The 19404-nt window shown below is 40.2% G+C and overlaps 1 protein-coding gene and 1 long non-coding RNA gene across 7 annotated transcripts in view; one reads left to right on the forward strand and one right to left on the reverse strand.

Moving 5' to 3' along the window:
* The window catches only part of UTRN (utrophin), a 341485-nt gene extending 337763 nt beyond the window's left edge, over positions 1-3722 (forward strand). For all 6 annotated transcript variants that reach the window (XM_064708388.1, XM_064708386.1, XM_064708389.1 and 3 more), the window contains 2 exons: positions 918-940; positions 1601-3722. In XM_064708388.1, coding sequence (XP_064564458.1) covers positions 918-940; positions 1601-1609 — 32 coding nt within the window. In that variant the 3' untranslated portion in view covers positions 1610-3722. The remainder of the gene's footprint in view (positions 1-917; positions 941-1600) is intronic.
* LOC135445621 (uncharacterized) lies at positions 3219-9614 on the reverse strand. Its single transcript, XR_010439563.1, has 3 exons — positions 9537-9614; positions 5979-8536; positions 3219-3326 (listed from the first exon to the last, which is right to left on the reverse strand). It is a non-coding gene; the product is annotated as an uncharacterized LOC135445621 (long non-coding RNA).
* Positions 9615-19404: the final 9790 nt, after the last annotated feature.

Raw genomic sequence — 19404 nt, forward strand, 5'->3', positions numbered from 1 at the left:
AATCTGTTTTGTAAGACTTTAAATGATGTAGATTCCATGGACTGTCTAGGCATCACAGTATTCCTAACCTTAAAGAATAAAGGAAGTCCTTAGACTCTTTATTATATCCAAGCTCAATTTTATCAAAACAGCCTTCATGTACAAGAGTTCATGTCCAATTATTAAAAAAAAGTAAAACCAAACCAGAAAGTAAAAGTCTTCCTTCACAATCTTCTCTTTACTTGTCTCTTCTGACATGGCCACAGTCATATCAAGGAGTTACTAGCATCTGAGCTTTATGCAGATAATTTGTATCCCATTTTGACTGTTTAACAGAGATAGTAGTCTTGCTTATTTGTTTGGTTTTGTGGGTTTCATGTTATAATTAATCTTAAAATCCATCTTTCTATTTATCTCAAATATCCTTTATGAAGCAATTATTCATATAATAAGGCTAGCAATACATACAATGGTGGATTTTTGTTGTTTTGTGGTTTGGTTTTTGTTTTTCTTTTTTTTGTCCTTCAGATCCACTGATCATGGATATAATGCCCTTTTTCCCTTATTATGTCATTGGTCCTCAGAAGTAGGCAGGTGTACTACACTGTGCAGAAGTCTTGTCTGTACATCTGATTGATGTCCAAAGAATTTTGAACAGATGATAATGTAATAGATCACTCAGGGGTTTAGATATGGCTACAGTGGTGAAAATGAAACAATTAGTTTTAACTATATCATTATAATGCTATAAATTTGTTGAAAGTAAGTTTATGAAGAATTAAACGACTGCACAACATTTCTTGTTAAATGTTTAGTCTTTTAAAGATAAGTATTTTTTTTCTTCTATAGTATGTGTTTTCCTGATAATAACTTTTTTTTTAAACTGTCAAGATGCAAAGTCACGTGTATTTCTAACCTTTATTTTTTTCTATTTGCAGCAAGTTTCACTGGCAGACCACAGGTATGAGATATATTTACATACTTGCATAGTCATTGGAAACAAAGTAGAGCAAGTGAAAAGTTACATTAAAGCAAAGGGGCTGGGGTGGGTTTTGTCCACATTTTTCTCTAGAAGTCTGTTTGGGAGCTAGACTGATACAACAGGAAGGCCAGATTCCAAAATATCAGAGGTAATAGAAAATTCCTACTAGGTCAGGCACTGCCACAGGTGTAATTGTTCTGCAGGTCTGTGTTGCTATCCAGATGGAACCAGCTTGCCATATTTGAGCCAATTGGTTTAAAGCCAGCAGCAGCTTGCAATATCAAAGCTGGTTCTTGCAAAGATGTCCATATGTCCTGGTGCCTACAGCTCTGCTTTCAGGAGCTGTGGGCACCAGTGCACAAAGATCAGGAGCCACAAAGCACCTTAGGCATTAAACTGTCTGCACTGAATAGGCAACCACTTAAACAAGGACTTTAAACTCTGCAGTATTGTCAGTTTAGATTTCTTTTAAGTATTTGCCTCAGTTATTTGCTTAGTCTCAGGCCAATACACATAAATTTTTAACATAGAGGGCTTTTGTAAGATGACATCACAGTCCTGGGCTGACTGAGCCCAGAGCAGCTACAAGTTTCTGTGTGTGCTGACTCCTGGTACTGATGATGTTTCTCATCCCGACAGGCCATGTGAGGTATTCCTTGGGATGTCAGCAGTGCTGGTGGCACACAGCACAGCCCTGTCCTGCCTCTGCCGGCCGCGCGTTCCGCTCATCACAAACCCGCATGGGACCCCAGACACGCCGTGCGCTCCCACCGCGTGTTCCACTTGAAACAGTTCAACACTGAATACCCAAAGAAAAGGATGTTGTTTTTATAGTATCTTTTTTTTTCCTTCTTCCCTTTCTATGCAACTGTAAATTAATGAGCAGTGGAATATTTGTCACTGATTTGTACAAATATACAGCCAGGGGAAAAGGGGCAGGGGCTTTATATACGTTCTTTTTGATAATCGTAAAGAGAACTGCATAAGGAGTTTGGAGCAAAACGTTATGTTCATACATTCCTTTCAGCTCTTTGCTTTTGCATTGTAAAGTACCTTTAGTTGTATTCTCACACATGTAATATCCTGTACTGATTATTTGTATGCTAACCATATGACCACACAGATTTCAGAATATCCTTGCATCGTTTTCAGCATTGGCATATGAAGTTCCCATAACCTTCATTATTGTTACTGGTTAACAACAATTATCATTAGGTGCAAGATACAACATTTTAATTCAATTAAACAAGGTAAACTCTCATTTCAAGTAATAATCAGCATCCTCATGTACCTAAGTGGTATTTTTAACTTCCTTTTTTTTATTTCCAGACAACACTCCATTTGGAGGATTATTTTTTTAAGCTTTACTTTACTTTGAATCGGGAGATAGCTAAAAGGAGGACTTAGATGATAGCTTAAGTTGGTTTTAGTAAGAACTAAGTTAGTGTAATCCTTCCCAACTTTGTTCAGAGACAAAGCTTTGCTGTTCCCTGCTGGGCCAAACTTGCTTCAAGTTTTGGAATTTACAGTCTATGAAGTGAAGCTCATTTCTGTGAGATCCCTTTCTTTTGTCTGCCTCTTGGAAGTGAAGAGACATTTAGAAAGCCCTTTCCAATACTATTAGCAACAGAACTTTTTCCAGAACTGCAGTGCACGTAGATATTATCATTTGGCATTGTAATCTTGCAGGTCATCCTTATCTTTAAGATAATTTATTTATTTTATTACTTTTGATAAGGATAATTGTGGGAAAGTATGTTACTGAACATCTGATCTCCAGTTTAAAGATTATCATCAGAGATTTTAATGCCTTCACAGAGTTTACAATGCTGCATGGACACTTGCTTTAATTCTAGGACATACCTTGAATTGGTAAAACTGCATGCAATACCCTTCATGTATAGTCAAGAGAAACAAAGCTGTGTTGTTCTTAATTATTACTGAAGGAAAAAAACCCTTCTCTTAAAATGGTATTGAAAGAGGTGTAAAATTCTCTTCTGCTACTAAAAAAATGCTAGGGGACATTAAAAGAGCAGGTCAGGAATTTGTAGTGGCTCTGTGAAGTTTTGCCAGCCAGACTGTCCTGCACCCACAGTATTTACTCCTGAACTGCTGCTGCTCAAGGAGTGATTCAGGCACAGTGTTGACCACCTTCTACTGTTGGCAACAGTGCAAGTTCTTTCTGAACCCTTTGGCAAGTTATTTAACCACTCTGCCTCTGTTTTCTCATCTGTAAAATGGGGATGATAGTGCTTACCTCTCAAAGGTGATGTAGACTTTCTTCTATAGAGCTTTTCAGATGCTAAGTATTAGTCTTGAACAAGTGGAGCAAAGCTATCAAGGTGAGCAGAGAAGATGCTGGCTCCTATTAAAATGTAATGTAGTTATTCTGAGAAGAAAAAGCCCCACATTTTACAGAAGAGGAAAACCATGACCACCTTTCTACCTCAGACCTATCTTCATAAGTAGTATTGGAAATAGCTTTACATTCTGTTCTCTGCAAAGTACTTGGCTTTTATCAAGCTACATAATTCTCTAGGTGAAGAATCTTTTAAAATACTCCCAACATAAGTATAAAAAGAAATCAGTAGTGAATTTGGTGGATTTTATTTTTGTTCTGAATATGAGGTTATGTATAAAGTTGTTTTTCTGCCTGTGTTTGTATCCTTTGTCCTCTGCTGCCAAGTAAATGCTGCTTCAAACACTACATTGTAACATTCTTCCTCTGAGACTATAATAAATAAAAGGAATATATATTGCAGTAACATGAGAAAAAGTATGGAGTTCTTCCAAATTTTTGGGCTTCAAGGATCTCATTGCTAAATGCTGAAAATTTCATTCTGAAGATTACCATGAGCAAGCTGTGGTAGTCAATTTCTATGTCCTAGTTATTTCTCTATGTGGTTTGAGTTTATATAAATGAGATTAAGCAGTATTTTTTTTTTTCTTCATAAATCTTGCATATTTTCTCTAGTTTTCCATCTTGAATGATTTTAGTCTAGAATTCTTCTCAGTTTCATGACAGGTAGTAAATCTGTTAGCTGAGAAGCAGACTGCCTTTTTTTAATTTTAAATGTTCTGTATATGTATTACAGAACAGCAATAATGCATGAAGCTCTATCAAATAGGAGTACTGTGAATTAGTGTTCAGGTTTTTGGTGCCTTTCATTCAACACACAGCATTAGGTAGCTGCAGCACAAGGTAGAAAATATACTTTCTGACTTTCAGGTATTTGCATAAATGCAAGTTATTTTAATGACTGTGTTAGAATTGCTACACTTAAAGGAGAAAAAAGTGCAAAGTCCTAACAACTTTGTTTCCTTATCATAACAGTTGGCACTGCTGTAATGTTTAGTTGTTTGGGTTTTGTTTGGGTTTTATTTTTAAACTCTAACAAATGCCAAACATAAGTGTCAAAGTGATGACCTTTTCCCTCAGTTTGTGAAAGGATGATTAACAAATAAGTTGTAGGGAAATACCATTATTTAAGTGATTCAGCAGTTAGCAAGGAATTTAACTACAGAAAAAATAATATATAAAGTCAAATTAAGTCCTGTATTTAGAACAGTAAATGTGTCTTAAAATGAAGAGACTACTAGATTAAAGCATGTATCAAACCAGACAACCTGTCATTAAAAATAAAACAAAAATGTTTTAGTTATATTTTTGTAGAGTAGGAGACAGCAGGAATAATTTATGCAAGTGCTCCTATCTACAAGTTGCACTCTGTCTACCTTGATTGCCAAGGCAGCAGGCAGCAGAGTTCTGTGATGCTGCCATCTGTAAGGAAGGTACTCAGCTTAAAAAGTCATCCTCAGTGCTGTGCCACTAAGGTCCTGGCCCTTGGCATGGGGAGCAGAATGGCACCCACTTCTCACCAGCCACAGGGCTGTTCTCAGGAGTGCTGGGACAGTGTGGCCACCTGTGGTCCCTCCATGCACAGTGCAAGGGTGAGCACTCCCTCCCTTCTCCACCCAACCTGTAAGCACTAACCAGCCTCTTGTGCTGCTGTTTTGTCAGGCCCAATACAGCCAACCTGATACCTTTCATGAGAAGGATTATGTCCGAGTCTAAAATACACATCTATGCAAAACATCAGGAAGGACACCATCCTGCACAGCCCAGAAGGGATGGCATTGGATGATAGCATATCAGTTTAAATTGTCATTAGGAAACACCCGTAAGCTGTATTATTAACATGTCAGTTCATTTTCTCAGAGAAGATGCAAGATTGATGCATCTAATTAGAATCAGAGGGTAGAAGTCCTTCTGCTATTGGGGCTTCATCTTCAGAGGAACTTTCACAGGGAAACAATCATCTTAGTATGGGTGGTATTATTTCTTTTTAGACCAAGAGAAAGGGCTCTTCACATGTTTAAAACCAAGACAGTTAGATGATGAGATGCCAGCCCTGCTAGGTCAGAAATACTGGACACAGACCATCAGTATGCACATGACAATTTGTGGCACTTCCTTGTCCTAGGTCAGGGGTTCTGTCCTCTCTTCTGTTATTTCTACAGTTGGAGAAAAACCAACAACACAACCAACCAAGAAACAACCCCGAAAAGCCCACCAAATGACAAAATTTAAAAACCAAACAAACCTAAATTCAGCCAAATTAAAAACGTATTATTGTAATTGGCAAGTTTTCGATTTATGCAGAGAACCAGAATAGTGTTTTAAGCATTTCCAGTACAAATTACCCCTTGGGAAAGAAATTGTTCATTAGATATATATTTTTTGTTCTCTACTTTAATATGGAGTTTCCCTAAGAAAATCCTTGATGAAGGCTTTTTTTTTTTTTTTGCAAAACTGTAAAATGGATCCTGTCTCCTGTCATGCAGAAATGAAGATGTCATGCCATATGGCTGAGAATTCTGTTCCCACAATAACAGCAATAAAATCAGCCTTACAAATCCTGGCAAGGTGTAAATTAATAACAGTGGGGTATAGAAAAAAAACCAAACAACTTTTAGAGGGGAAGAGAATATTTGAGCAGGAAGAGATCTCTTGTACCTTAGAAGCAAAAAAGCTCTCAGTAGTCATCAGCTGTTGTGTTTCTCAAACAGTGTTCTTGAGGCTGGAAAAGGTGAAATCATGCTTGGTTCACATAGCTTTGGGAATGTATCATCTGTCTTTAGTGCCACTTTCATGATGTGCCAGCAAAAATTTCAGTCCTTACAACTTAAATTTATACATAAGAAAGAACAGCTGTGTGTGAATGCAGCAGCCACCTTCAGAAGGTGTAGGTGGTGTTTTCATCAGCTGCTTTTCTAAACACCTCAGACACCAGGAGTGGGCTGGCTCAGCTCATTTTCCCAAGCCTCTCAGCACTGCAGCAACCTGTGCAGACAACACAAAGGTATCATTTAAATTGAAACCTGCTTATTAAAAGTGAGAATCCAGGAGAGCTGCACAGAACTACTAGCTGTGCTAGTCTTGAGTATATTGGAGAGGAGAAGAAAATGAAAAATCCTCACACATCACTTGAACATCTGTGCTTTGCTATCTGTCCTCTCTCATGTCATCTCTGAATCTCTATTTACAGATTAACTGTTCATGCTCTTGTTAGTCACTTTCTTTATGCAGTCAGATAACCAGACATTTTCAGTGTTTTTCTGACTGAGGTGGGTTGACCCTGACTGGATACCTGGTGCCCACCAAAGCCTCTCTATCACTCCCTTCCTCAGCTGGGCATGGGAGAGAAAATATAAGACAAGCACATGAGTTGAGATAAGGACAGCAGAGATCACTCACCTAACCCACAAATGAAGTTGTACACATTAATAAATAAGAGAACAGACAGATACTATAGTAACTGCCACTGACAAGCCACATCACTGATTTATATGCAAACAGGAGTAAAGAATGTTAAGGGTTGCCTAGATCCTCATTCTTGAAGATTGAAGTGACATTTACCTTCTTCCAGTCCTCAGGATCTTCCTCTGTTTCCCATGACCTTCCAAAAGTAATTAAAAGCTGTCTTGCAATGATATCAGCCACTTCTCACAGCACTCCTGGGTATGGCCCAACACATCCCATGGGCAGTTTGTTCAGTACATCCAGTTTGCTTAAGTGTTGTTCCCTAACCCAATTCTTCTCCACCAAAGAGGAGATCTCCCTTGCTCCAGACATCTGGCCAGGCTTACTACTAAAGACTGAGATAAAAATGGGATTCAGTACCTCAGACATTCCTGTGCCCTTTGTCACCAGATCCTCTTCACCAGTGGGCTCACGTTTTCCCCAACCTGCTGTTTTCTGCTGCTGCACTCAAAGTCTTTCTTCATGCCTTTTGTATCCCCTATCAGGCCTTGGCTTTCCTAACCCTATCCCTGCAGAACTGGGCAGTATATCTGTGTTCTTCTTGGTCCCCAAACAGGCTGAAGCCTTCTTCCCTGAGGCCCAGGATGCAATCCTGCTTTATTGCCTTAATCCCTTTGGAATTCTGAGCACTGTCATCTCATGGTCCTGCAGATACAGGAACCCTTAACCTTCACATCCCTTAACCATTCTTCCTTTGCGAATAGGAGATCCAGCAAGATCCCTCCTCTCACCAGATTCTCAGTCATTTACATGAAGAAATTGTCACCAGTACACTCTAAGAAATTTTCCCTCAACAGTTAGCATAATTCTTGCATGATGTCCCAAAAAAATCTTCTGCCAGAGAATCGCAATACATGAGTACAGAACCTTTTAAACACAGATGCTTTGGTTGATTTTGTTTAGTACCTCTGAAAGTATTTCAGTGAGCAGTTTGAGAAGTCTAATGAATGGCAGCAATACCCAGACAAGTGAAAACATCCAGCTGTATTTCTGTCTCTCCAGTGCCAGCAGCCCCTCTGGAATGGAAAGTGTAGCTCTGACCTACTTGCTTTCAACAGACTATAATTACAGCACTTATCAATTTTCTATAAAAATACAGACGTGAACAAATAGAAAACCCAAGTGGCTGAAACATGAGCAGAATAACAATGCTATTTCATCCCCTAAATCCCAGTTGCTGCAAAGATGATGCTTGTAGGCTCAAAAGTAAAACCAGTGAAATGACAGTAAACTATCAGAATAACAGTTGAGTTTATTATGAAGTACCAGCCAGGCTTTATACACAAACAAAGAGATACCACAGTATATTGTCAGTCTGCTGCCTAGACTTGTAATTTCTTCCTCCCTAAAATGTCTGCTTGCTTGCTGTGACAGGAAAATTAGTGATAGCTTTAGCAGAAGAGAATTATTCTGACTTTCAAACTCATCTGATGTCTCAAAGGGCAGGTTGTGCTATGCATTTGATGGCAAGGAGCTGAACTGTGTGTCCAAAGCTGGACCCAGGACCCCAGTGTCCCCAAATAAAGTGGAATAGCCACTCCCTTTGATTAGTTTTGTTAGGAAACCTTCCCTTTGCTGCCAGAGAACTCTGCCTTGGGACAACACAACCATCCATGGAAAAGGCAATAGGTGATAGATGAGGCTGCAGACTTCCAGGTAAACCCACTTAACTCAGAGCTTGGTAGCACTTGGCAAATTCTTCTGATAACTCTTCACATTCTTGTTACTGCAGACAGTTTGGTTCTCTTCTCCTGCAAATGATAGCACTTGTAACACAATTTAGAAAAATGAGATTATGAGATACATATTTCCTAACATGCCACTTTCATATAGCTGCTCTTCTTGCAGAAGAATGCCTTGTTTTTCCACGCCTTGACTCATATGTGGGTTTGACTGACTTCTTTCCTTCACATGCCCCGAGACAGTCAACCTTGGAGCACAAAAAAGCCAAAAACAAACTACACCTAGTGTTTTAATTACAAATTATATAAGCTTGTCAGTGTTGCTGCACACTTGGTTACTTATGACATCTCCTGTACCTTAGAAATTACTCCTGAGTAGACAAAACCAGCACACTTTCCATTTCTCTGCCCAAAGCAAGGCTCCCACTGAAAGCTTCTTGGAAAGTTTGACTTAAAATAACAACTTGATGAATGGGACAATGTCATTACACACAACCAAGTTACACTTTTTAAAGGCTGATTACGAATACCCTCAAATGTCACCTCTTCTTGACACTACTGATTTTAGGGCTCTTTAAGGTTAATATAAACTAATCCAGAAAAAAAAAAAAATCCATCACACCTTTCAAGGATCTTTGAAAAAAAATCAATGTGCATACAGAACCTTAAGCCTGTCAGCCTTGTCTGCAGTCTCTGCATTTATTTATTAGCTTTTAATCCAGTTGCAAAGGAAAGAGAAGTTTATAGCACATCTGTTTCCACACAGATTGAATAAAATGTGGCAGTTTAGTTAATAACAGTATTCTTTCACAATCTGTTTTTGCTTGGATAGCTCATGTAAATAGATGATTAAGAAAAAGAGGGGTTTTTCCCCTAGTTTCTAGTAGTGGTAATTTGTTCCTCTCAAATAAAATGTACCTAGCAAAGAGTTAAATTACACGATGTGATTAAAACCAAGATATTCCACACCCATCTACTTCCTTCCTAGACTGGCAGAAATAACAAGGCAGAAATCAAAAATATTGTTGTCATTACAATGCAAAGGTTCCATATTGCTAGAGTTTCGTACCTCGAGGTTTCTCGTAGGCAGGTCCTCCAGGCACCGACTGTTCCTTGTCCTCACAGCAGCCAACTGACTCCAATTCCCACCAACCAACCAATCCACTCTTCTATAACACTCTTCTTATTGGCTACAGGTGTGGCCTGTTAAAATCAGGCCTGCTCCTAATCCTTAATAATTAACCCAGCTGTAACTCTTTAGGGGTGAAATTACTGTCTATACTACCTTTATTTTCTTATATTGTATCCCACTCCAATTAATACTGTAATGAAGCAGATGTAAAAAAATCAGTCCTAAGGACTGCCCTTCCAATGAGAAGTGCCTCAATTAGCAACATCAAAGATAACATGGCATTATTTCAGTTATATAAACACATACATATGGTATATTATACTTTTTTATATATACACACACTGGAGGCAACTATGTATAAAAGGACAGGATTGTACCACTGAAAATTTAATAAACATTTATGAAAAATAAAATAAAATGCAAAGAAAAAGAAATCACAGTTGGCTCCCACACCATCTGCCTTGGCATCTCCCTGGGGCCCACCCCTCCCTATCAAGGGCAGTCTCCCCTCTCAGGAGAGGTGCTCCTGGCTCCTGAAGGCTCCCACCCCATCAGGCACTCCAAGGCCTTGACTTCCCCACCAAGGAGCAAGGCGAGAACTGAGATATCCCAATTTAGGCTCCCCATCCCCAACCTGGGGCCGCTTAATATTCTGGTTCAGCAGCACTCCAAAAGGAAAGCTGTGTTTATCTGGTGGGTATTAGCAGCATAATGGTGGTAATTAAGTGATAATCACCTTAAAAATGTGCTCTTATCTTAGAGCTTGAGAAAGAGCAGAGACTGAAGGCCGGGGCTATTATATCCTGCTTTAGCTCCAGGGAAGCAAGCACCGAATAAGCATTCATATCAAAGTCAGTAAATAATTTGGCCAATTACCTATTCCCACATCACCGCTGAGGTTTCTTGATTGAAGACTGCAAACATTTATGTTTAGCCTTCGGCTTAGTATTTAGAGTGCTATATAGGAACTGAATCGGCATTAAAAATTTATCCCCGAGTTACTGCAATACAAATAGAAAAAAGTCAATGCAATCAGTATTTATGTCTCTGTGAGCATGGACTTGTAAAAAACACTTCTGTGTTATCACAAACCATACATACAAGCACAGGGTCTATGATGGAATTAAATGCCCTTTCAGTTCCCCAAACACCTTGATTGGCAGGGTGGAGGCAAATTGAATAAACATGTTAGTACAGCTGATAAACTACTCATTTTAGAATTACAGCAAGGCATTTCAATATGCACTGAATGAATGAGTTTTCTAGACATTTTCTTACTGCTATCCTTCTCTCCCAAGAAGCCCAAAAAATGTTTTGGGAGTAGATGGGCAGCTCTTTTCACTTCATCTCTCCTGCAGTGCACAAAGGACAGAGCACACTCACTCTGTGCCAGTCCAAGTGTGTGCCTTGGAATGACCTCTCCTCCTTCCCTCTGGTATTTCACCAGCACTATATTATACTGCACATACCTTTAGACAGAGCCAAGGAGTAGATTTGCCAACCCACTGTCTCCCTATGACATTTGCAAGAGGCTTAAGCAGATTTAAAATGAATGTATCTGCAAAGGTGTCAGCAAAAGCCAAATTTCAAGAAGCTAGATTGCCAGTGAGTACATTCCAGGCCAGAAATTTGCCTTGTTGTCAGCAGACAAGAAAAAAACTAGGATCTGCAAGAAAAAACAAAATCAAGTTGAATTTAAAGTAACTCAATGGCACTGATATGGCATTAGAGGGACAGACTTCTCAGAGATGCTCTTTCTGCAAGGGCTCTGAAAGCAGACCTACAGTCTGGCTGTGGGTCCTGGCTGCTTAGGCACTAAGAACTTGCCATCTGTGGCTGCAGGTTTCCTGTAAGGACACTTCCTAATGGTAAATTAACTTCTTAGGTATTGAATTTCTCAATTTAAACCCTTTGTATGGAAATAATATTAAAAAAAAACCCCAAACATACAAAAAGCCCACACAAAGAACTATACTTACGAGATTAAATAATCAGCAATGTAGGGCCCAGACTCTAAAACTGCAGTTCTCAAACACTCTACCTTTGCCAGAAGGCAGAATTTAAGATTCAAATCACAGTATAGGCATGTTCATGTCAGGAAAAGAAAAAGGTTGAACCAAGAAAAATCTAGAGAATGCTTGTGGAGTGCTTTAGCCCTCAGCTTTTTACACACCTTGCCCTATCATTGCAAAAGCTCTGTGAGTGTTTCTACCTGTTAATGATCCCCCTCTCACTGGTAGTGCATTCATACTCCTGGTGTTCTCTCCAAAGTTGGTGACACTTAAAAGATTTTCTTAAGGAAATAATCTCAGAAACTTCATATTTCCACTTTTTTTTTTTTTTTCTTAGGCTGCAACCACAGAAGGATGTTTGACAGTAATTATGACCTCTGTCTTTCTGAGAGATTTTTATTCTTATCACGATGACAATGGACCCTGCTGTCCATGGTTAGCAATCTATGTCACAGCATTTACAGAATATTTCAAGGGTAAGCATTTAATCATAAAGAGAGCAACTGGGTAAGGGCTTGACCAAGCAACTTAAATAAATGAATGATAATGATTTAAGACTTTGCTAAATTTAGCAAAATTTTCTACTACAAAATTAGCTATTTTCCTACAGCCTGTTTTCATGAAGTCCCTTGTGCCATTAAAATATATAAACTCCATTTATATGACAAAACAATCATCACTCTAAACATCAACAACCATCAGGCATCCTTTTTTAATAGGAACAACTTCTGGGAAAAGTCACTTCCTCAAAAAACAAAACCTAAACCAAAAATTCATCAAATGCAAAGTATGAAGAGTTCAGACATTCATTGAAAAAAATAATGCCACTTCATTCAAGAGTCTACTACTGTCCACTAAACAATCTCTTCTTGTCTGCATTGATTTAAAGCTCTCTTTTATAAGTTAACTGTTCCCTAGCTCGTGTTTCTCACATAAACTGACTCGGATATTTATGTTGCCATCCATGGTGCTTTTTCTAACTGTGCACTACCAAGAAACACCAAGATTAAAGCACCAATTAAAGGACTGGAGCATCTCTCCTACAAGGAAACCCTGAGAGAGGCTGGAATTACTCAACCTTGAGAAGAAGGGCACCAATGTATATAAATACCTGATGGGAGGGTCCAAAAGCACAGAGCCAGGTTGTTTTCACTGATGCTCAGTGGCAACACCAAGATCAATGGGCACAAGCTGAAACACAGGCAATTCCCTCAGAACATCAGAAAAATCTCCTTATTATGAAAGTCTCCAAGTGCTGGCAGAGGCTGCCCAAAAAGGTTGTGATGTCTCCATCCCTGGAGATATTAAAAGCTGCACAAGTTCTCGGTGGCCGTGCTTGTGTGGACAGGGGTGTTGGATTAGATGACCCCCAGAAGTCCAACCTCAACCACTCCATGAGTCTGTGAAAGTGTCTTAAGATTAAAAGCTTTTCTAGTTAGACTATTGGAAGGCTTTGTGCTACAAATAAGCCTTTGTACACAGTTAAAAAATAGTGAAGTATGAAAAAAATCACATTGGTCAATGAAGTGCTTCTAGAAAGAGGCAGGCAGTCCTTTCTCCAGCTATTTAAATTACTGCACCAGCTTTCCAATAAATCTCCTTCGCCTTACCTTCCTGACTTCATAGAGCAGGAAACAACAGCTTTTCAGCCCTTATCTTTCTTGCTCTTTACTCATGGAAAGTCTTTGCCTTCCTTTTCACTAGAGCAGATCCTGAACATCAGTGTATGTTGGGAAGGAAGCAGTATTGAAGAGTGCCAGTTGCCAAAGTTACAAAATTGCTAGTATAATTTTCATATATCCATTTGTATTTGTCATGGAGAGCTTAATTCAGATCTATTTTTCCCTCTGTACTAAACAGCTACCCAGCTGGTAGCTCACTGTGTCACATACTCACATTTCACCACTAGTGACAGTGAGGCACAGTCTTCCAGCCACTTCTCCCTCAGCCATTCCAAGTGCAGCCAGAGCTCCTGTACCCAGTTACTCCTCTGGAAATGATTCAGGAATACATAAGAGGGATGGCAGTACAAAAAAAAAAAAACCAGAAAAAACCCCAAAAAACAACAACAACAAAAACCCCCACAACAACAAACAAACCAAAAAAAAAAAAAACCCAAGCTAAAATGCTTTCAGTTTTTGAGAAAGTCTCTATAAGCAAAATAATAAAAGTATAAAATCTGAATAAAAGCCTCAATTCCTACTCCAACCTCTACATTGCCAGTTTTGTGTTTCAGTATCAAATTGATGGACAGACACTGTGCTCCTGCAGAATGAAACTAAGATTACTGTTCAGTCAAGCAGTTTCTCCTCTTCCAGGAAGCCAGATCCCTGCCATAGGGACACTCTTTCCTAGGAGGGAGGGAGGGAGGCATCTCAAGGCAGTACCAGACCAAAGCCTGGGGACATCAGCAGCCTTGTGCAATGCCCAGCTCAGCTGGACAAAACTGAGTAGTTTGAGGGTCTCCTTTTCACCTGGGCCCCACAGCATCAGACTTCAGCAGAAAATCTTCCTTTGCAAAGGCTCAGCTGGGCCCTGTCTGAGCACCCTGCCTCCAGCTTACAACCAAGATGCAGCTCACAATGAATTCTATTGAAATGGCTAGGGGGAAATAACAGCACCATGCACACAGAGCTGTTGCTTTCCAAAGGTGTTGTAAATTAAATTATTCCATTTTAAGTCACAAGCAACCTCTGAGTTCCTCCTACTCTTCTCCCTGGTTGTAAAAACAAGCCAAACCCCGGAAGACCACTCAGTAAAAAGCTGTAAGAAAGGTTCTTTAGGTTGCAGTTCTGCTGTGCTACTGGGAAAATTAGTATCAGGTTAAGCCTCAGGCATTGCCAGATTTGCCAGTTGTGAGCTGCAGGTCTTTTAAATAAAGATAACAAAACCACAAAGGGTCCACTAAAAAAGGCTACTCCCCAGCCTCTCTAGTGCAAACTGAGAACTGTCACTGAAGCACCTGCGCTGCAAATATCCACATTCACAATGGAAAGGAGCCAAAACCCAGTGCTCTTTGACTGCCATGAGAATTTTAAGAGGGTTCAGACCTGATTGCTACAGTACTGTAAATTAGAGGCAGTGTCTTGGCTTTCACACCATTAAAAGTTGACAGCTATGAGCGCTCCCAGAGTGGCTTTGGTTTCAAGAGTGTCAGACTCAGAGGAGTAGTTCTTACCACCTCCTTGTTTCAAGCCAGAGGGTTTTTGATTTGGGTCTTCTTGGATGTTTTTGAGAAAAATACAATATTCCTAAAACACTTGATTTGTTATCAAATCCCAACTCCTAGCTATAAATCTAACATGATTTGATCTGAGTACAGCCTATTTAGTCTATCTCTATTGCTAATAAAGCCTGAAAGGAATCAGTTTTTGCCCTGCAGCAGCACAAAATCTCTCGATCCCCCAACAGTTTATCATCTACTTTTGTAACTTCATCCTGTGAGAGACCAGGCAGCTACCAAAAACAGAGTCCTCTGGTACATTATTGAACCTTGCAAATCATTAGAGCTGGCATCTAAAACTACAAAGTACCAGCAGCCATAGTGACAAACAACACAAATTTACTGCAGCCTGAGAAGATCATTTTCAGCTTTAACTGGAATGTTTTAAATAAGGGCTATAGCAGCAGGCAGTACTTACCTTCTGTCTCTCCAAGGTGAGGGGGAGAATCACTGCCACAGGGACACAACCTCTCTCTTCTCTTGTAATCCCTCCTGATCCCATTCCAGACTGGGCTGTTCCCTCTGTTTTCCCCCAGAGTCCTTCAGACTCCATGGCCATCATCCTTCCCTTCCCACAGTAGGGCAGAGACCCATCTCACAGCCATTATCAACCCCACACCCCAGAGGGGATGCTCATGTAGGAACTAGAGCAAAGAAAGAGCAAAAGTGAGGCTGAATTGCTGCTCCAGCAGGCACAGCTGGGCAATAACTGAGCCATCCCAGCTGGGCTCAGCTCAGCTGCCCTCACCCAGGGCTTGTTTGAACCTCAGCAGCTCTTCTCTGCTTGCAGTACTGCTCCTGTCTTTGCTCCTCTCTAACAATTTGTTTTTGTAACAAAGGGTTAAATTTTTTAAGGTAGCCAGGAGAGGACCTGGCTGTGGGGGTGTGGCCAGGACCCAGATATTTTTTGGTATGATCTCACCAATTGCTATGGCAGGGGAAGGGGACTCACTGTAGCATCCAGGGAGAAGCATCTTCCTTCTCTTATTAATATTGTTCATTTCTCATTGGTGTTCACAGAACATTGTCCTGGCTCAACCCATGACCTTTTGTGCTTCCAACAAGCAGTGGGGCTAGTGGGGTTTCGGAATTGGAGAATACAATTCCTAAACCATGACACCTGTGTGCTCCTGGCACAACTTTGTTGTTTTCTGAGGGAAGGGAAAGCTGCTGGCAGAACTGCAGAGTAAAGCTGAATCCCTGCAATGACTGAGACAGAGTAGAGGTGTATAAACATCCTAGTTTTGATGTCTGGGAAAGCACACCTTGGATCAAAACTCCTATTAGAGCACACCTCAGAGAGGGCAAATCTTCTGCCTTTCTCAGCAAATGTCAGATGATTTTCCCACCCTGCTGGCCCTCAGTTCCCTGTGTGCCAAGGGCTCCCAACCAGCAATGCTCACTGTAACACAGCTTCAGCTGCTCAAAGCTGGCCCTTAATTTTGAGAATCTTGGTGATGGATTTGGTTATGTTTTATTTTATCTTTGATTGTTATTCTCCTGAGGGTTGCTAAAACATGCTCCTGAGGATGAGTTTAAAAGACAGCGCTGAAGATAAAGACCTTCATGGATTATAATTTTAATTTAAATTCCACTGATCTAGATTCATTGAATATAGCCTAATCAAGTAAAACTTGTTAGCTGGGAGGTACAAATGACACGTGTGTTACATAAAGATACCATTTCATTTTTCACTTGAAGTCCGTAAATGTAAATTGTACATTTCTATTGGTGAAGAGATGAATAAAAATTACAAAGTTAATCTGAAAAAAGCTCCAAGAAAACATGACACCCCTATCATCATGTAAACTACATCTGACATACATTGCAGAAAAATATTTGCATTATAATATTTTCACATCCATGAGGACGTAAAACATCCCAAGGGCTTTTCAGTGTTTCTTCACTCCTCCTTGGGTAGAGACCAGCAAAGCTTCAGATGTGTCAGAAATGTTACAGAAATGTTCTGAACAGGGAAAGACTGATCTGATGAGCTATTCTAAGGCCTGAATAAAGTGCTGCTTTAATATTTTCAAAAGCCCTGGGATGAGTTTGTTTGCTGTGTCTGTTCCATGCTGTGCAGGAGCTCAGGAACAAGAAGTTCGTGCAAGGAACCAGATGAGGCCCAGCAGAGCCCACTGGTCTGAGAACTTGAAGCACACTATTCTGGTCACTCCAGAGCTGCAAGTACGTACCAGAGCTAGGGAAAAAAAACAATCCAGTCTTTTCCAGAGCAGTAGATCCTCCTACTAGGTTTAACCAGCTGTTCCATGCTGTTAATGGATTCATGGATGCCAATGCACTTTGTGTTTTTTTCAAAAGCAATAGGGTTTAGAAAGGAGTATCACTGCATGCTTCATTGTATAAGTAAAGACTTCTCATTTTATGTGAATTATTTTCTCTGTAGCTTAAAAAACCTCCCCAGTTTAAAATTTAGGGCTGGAATTATTATTCTTCACTAATGAGATGCTCTTGCAGAATAGATGCTGATAAGGTTAGGTCAGCCTCTTAATTTATAAAACCTGTTATTCAAGGATTTCTCACATAGGTATAATAGATATTATGCTAGATATTGTATTAGATATGTGCTGAAATGTGGGTAGAAGAAATTTTTTGATTAATTAAAAGAGAACAAAGAGGAAGAATGGCTAAGTTGTCAGGTTGTATTTGGCCAACATTCATTACCTTCTTCTCTTGGTTATTTATTGTGTATGAACCATGTGTTCTTACCTGTGTTTTGTCCTAGATGCCTAAAACTGGGACCCTGCTGATGCCTAAAATGCTCTAGTCTAGAAATATCACATTTTGCAATCAGGTTGGTCAAAAAATTACCTGTAGGCTTTGTGATTAGAATGTGAAATTCCTGGATGATGAATGTGGACCAGTACTCTACACAACAGCAGACAGCAAGGAGACAGCTGTGTGCTTGAAAGGAGTTTACTCTTCCTTGCTGGAAGCAAGGCAGTGCTTGGTGCCTCAGCACTCAGCACGGCTCTGGGGACATGCAGTGACATTTGTGCCACAGGGTCTGTGTGCCCAGGCCCGTACCCAGCAGGGCACAGCAGGGTTGGTCTGTGGAAAGGGGAGATCCAGGCTTCCAACACCTTAGCCTGGCAGGTGCTGACACCTCAGGAGTCCAACTCCAAGCAGCCAAAGTGCAGCAGGGGCTGTGCAAGGGAGGATCTCGAACAGAGACCTGCTGCAGCCACATCTGCAGTGCCAGTATCACCCATGGCAGCAGTGCCTGCCTTTAGCAGAGCAGCTTGCCAGTCTCATTCTGGTTAGGTGACCCCAGCACTGCTGCTCCTTGCTTTCACAGTGCTTGCTCTGCACAGACAGATGTACTACTTCTCTGCAAACTCAGGGAGGAAAGCGGGAAGAAAGTCACCTCTTGTATTCCCTTGTCTCAGCAGTGCAAAACTGCCAGAGAGTGGCAATTAGTCACACTGCCAGTATTGAAACATCTGTGTTTCAATACAAAATGCATTGCATTTTTAATTTTTAGAGAGGTTTTTATACTATTATAAGTACAGACAAGAATCACATGTGATTTTTAAAAATTATTTTGAAGTCTTCAAATCTCATGCACCCCCTTCAGCATAGTTTTGTCCAGCTAGCAGGTGTCAGAAAATGTTACAAAGCCAAATTAAAGTACCAGGAAAAGCAAGAGCTGCACAACATCTGGAGTCATGTGCTCCTGTTGTACTGTTCACAGTGCCTTCACCAGGAAGCCAGATGTGATACTTTCTGGTAAAACCCAAACATTAGCTAGATGTCCCAGGATTTTCATGTGGTTTCATCATACACATGTATCATCTTCACAGATACAAGTGAATAAACAGTCTGGAGCAAAGTTCTTGTTTTCACTGTCTGGTTAGTGCTAGCTCTACTTGGTAATAGAAGTCATAGGACTGGTAAATATTGGCAGTGCTTATGATAGGAGTCCTGCTTGCTCAGTGAACATCAGAGTTAAGCCATATCCTTTTTGGAGAAACTGTGCTCATTTGGCTCCCTGCTGATGGGTTACACATACTCTGCTCCCTCGAGATGCTGATGATCCCTGCCAATAAGCTTTTGTAAATAGGATAAGGGCTTCACTGCCTCTGCATTCAAAGAACTAACACAGGAACCACTTTTGGAACCACTATTTGTATGCAATGACTACAGAGCAAGGACTCTCATTACCCCTGGTTTTTAGTTTCAGGATGATGTGGTTGGATAGTTGAGAGTTTTCATCTCTGCTTTGGACAACATTTTGCCATTTCCTAGGAGCCCTGTGCTCTGAAACTGTACCAATACTTATAAATCAGCTGTGGCAGCTCTGCTGATGCTGACAGGATTGTTAGAGAGCTGCTGTGCATATCAGTCACTTCCCTCTTCCATGTATTTTCTTACTGATGGAAGGACAGAATGTATACAATAAATGAAGTCACTCTTTGGCTGGCCCAACTAGTGACACTGCCTATACAGAAGGAGTTGTGAGAAAATACCTTTAATACCAGATAAAGCTGAAGGTTGTATTGATTGTCAATTACTTAATTTAAGTAAATTTGTAGAAGTCACTGCTGAA

Source organism: Zonotrichia leucophrys, chromosome 3 (genome assembly GCF_028769735.1).
Source record: "Zonotrichia leucophrys gambelii isolate GWCS_2022_RI chromosome 3, RI_Zleu_2.0, whole genome shotgun sequence".
Lineage (NCBI taxonomy): Eukaryota > Metazoa > Chordata > Aves > Passeriformes > Passerellidae > Zonotrichia > Zonotrichia leucophrys.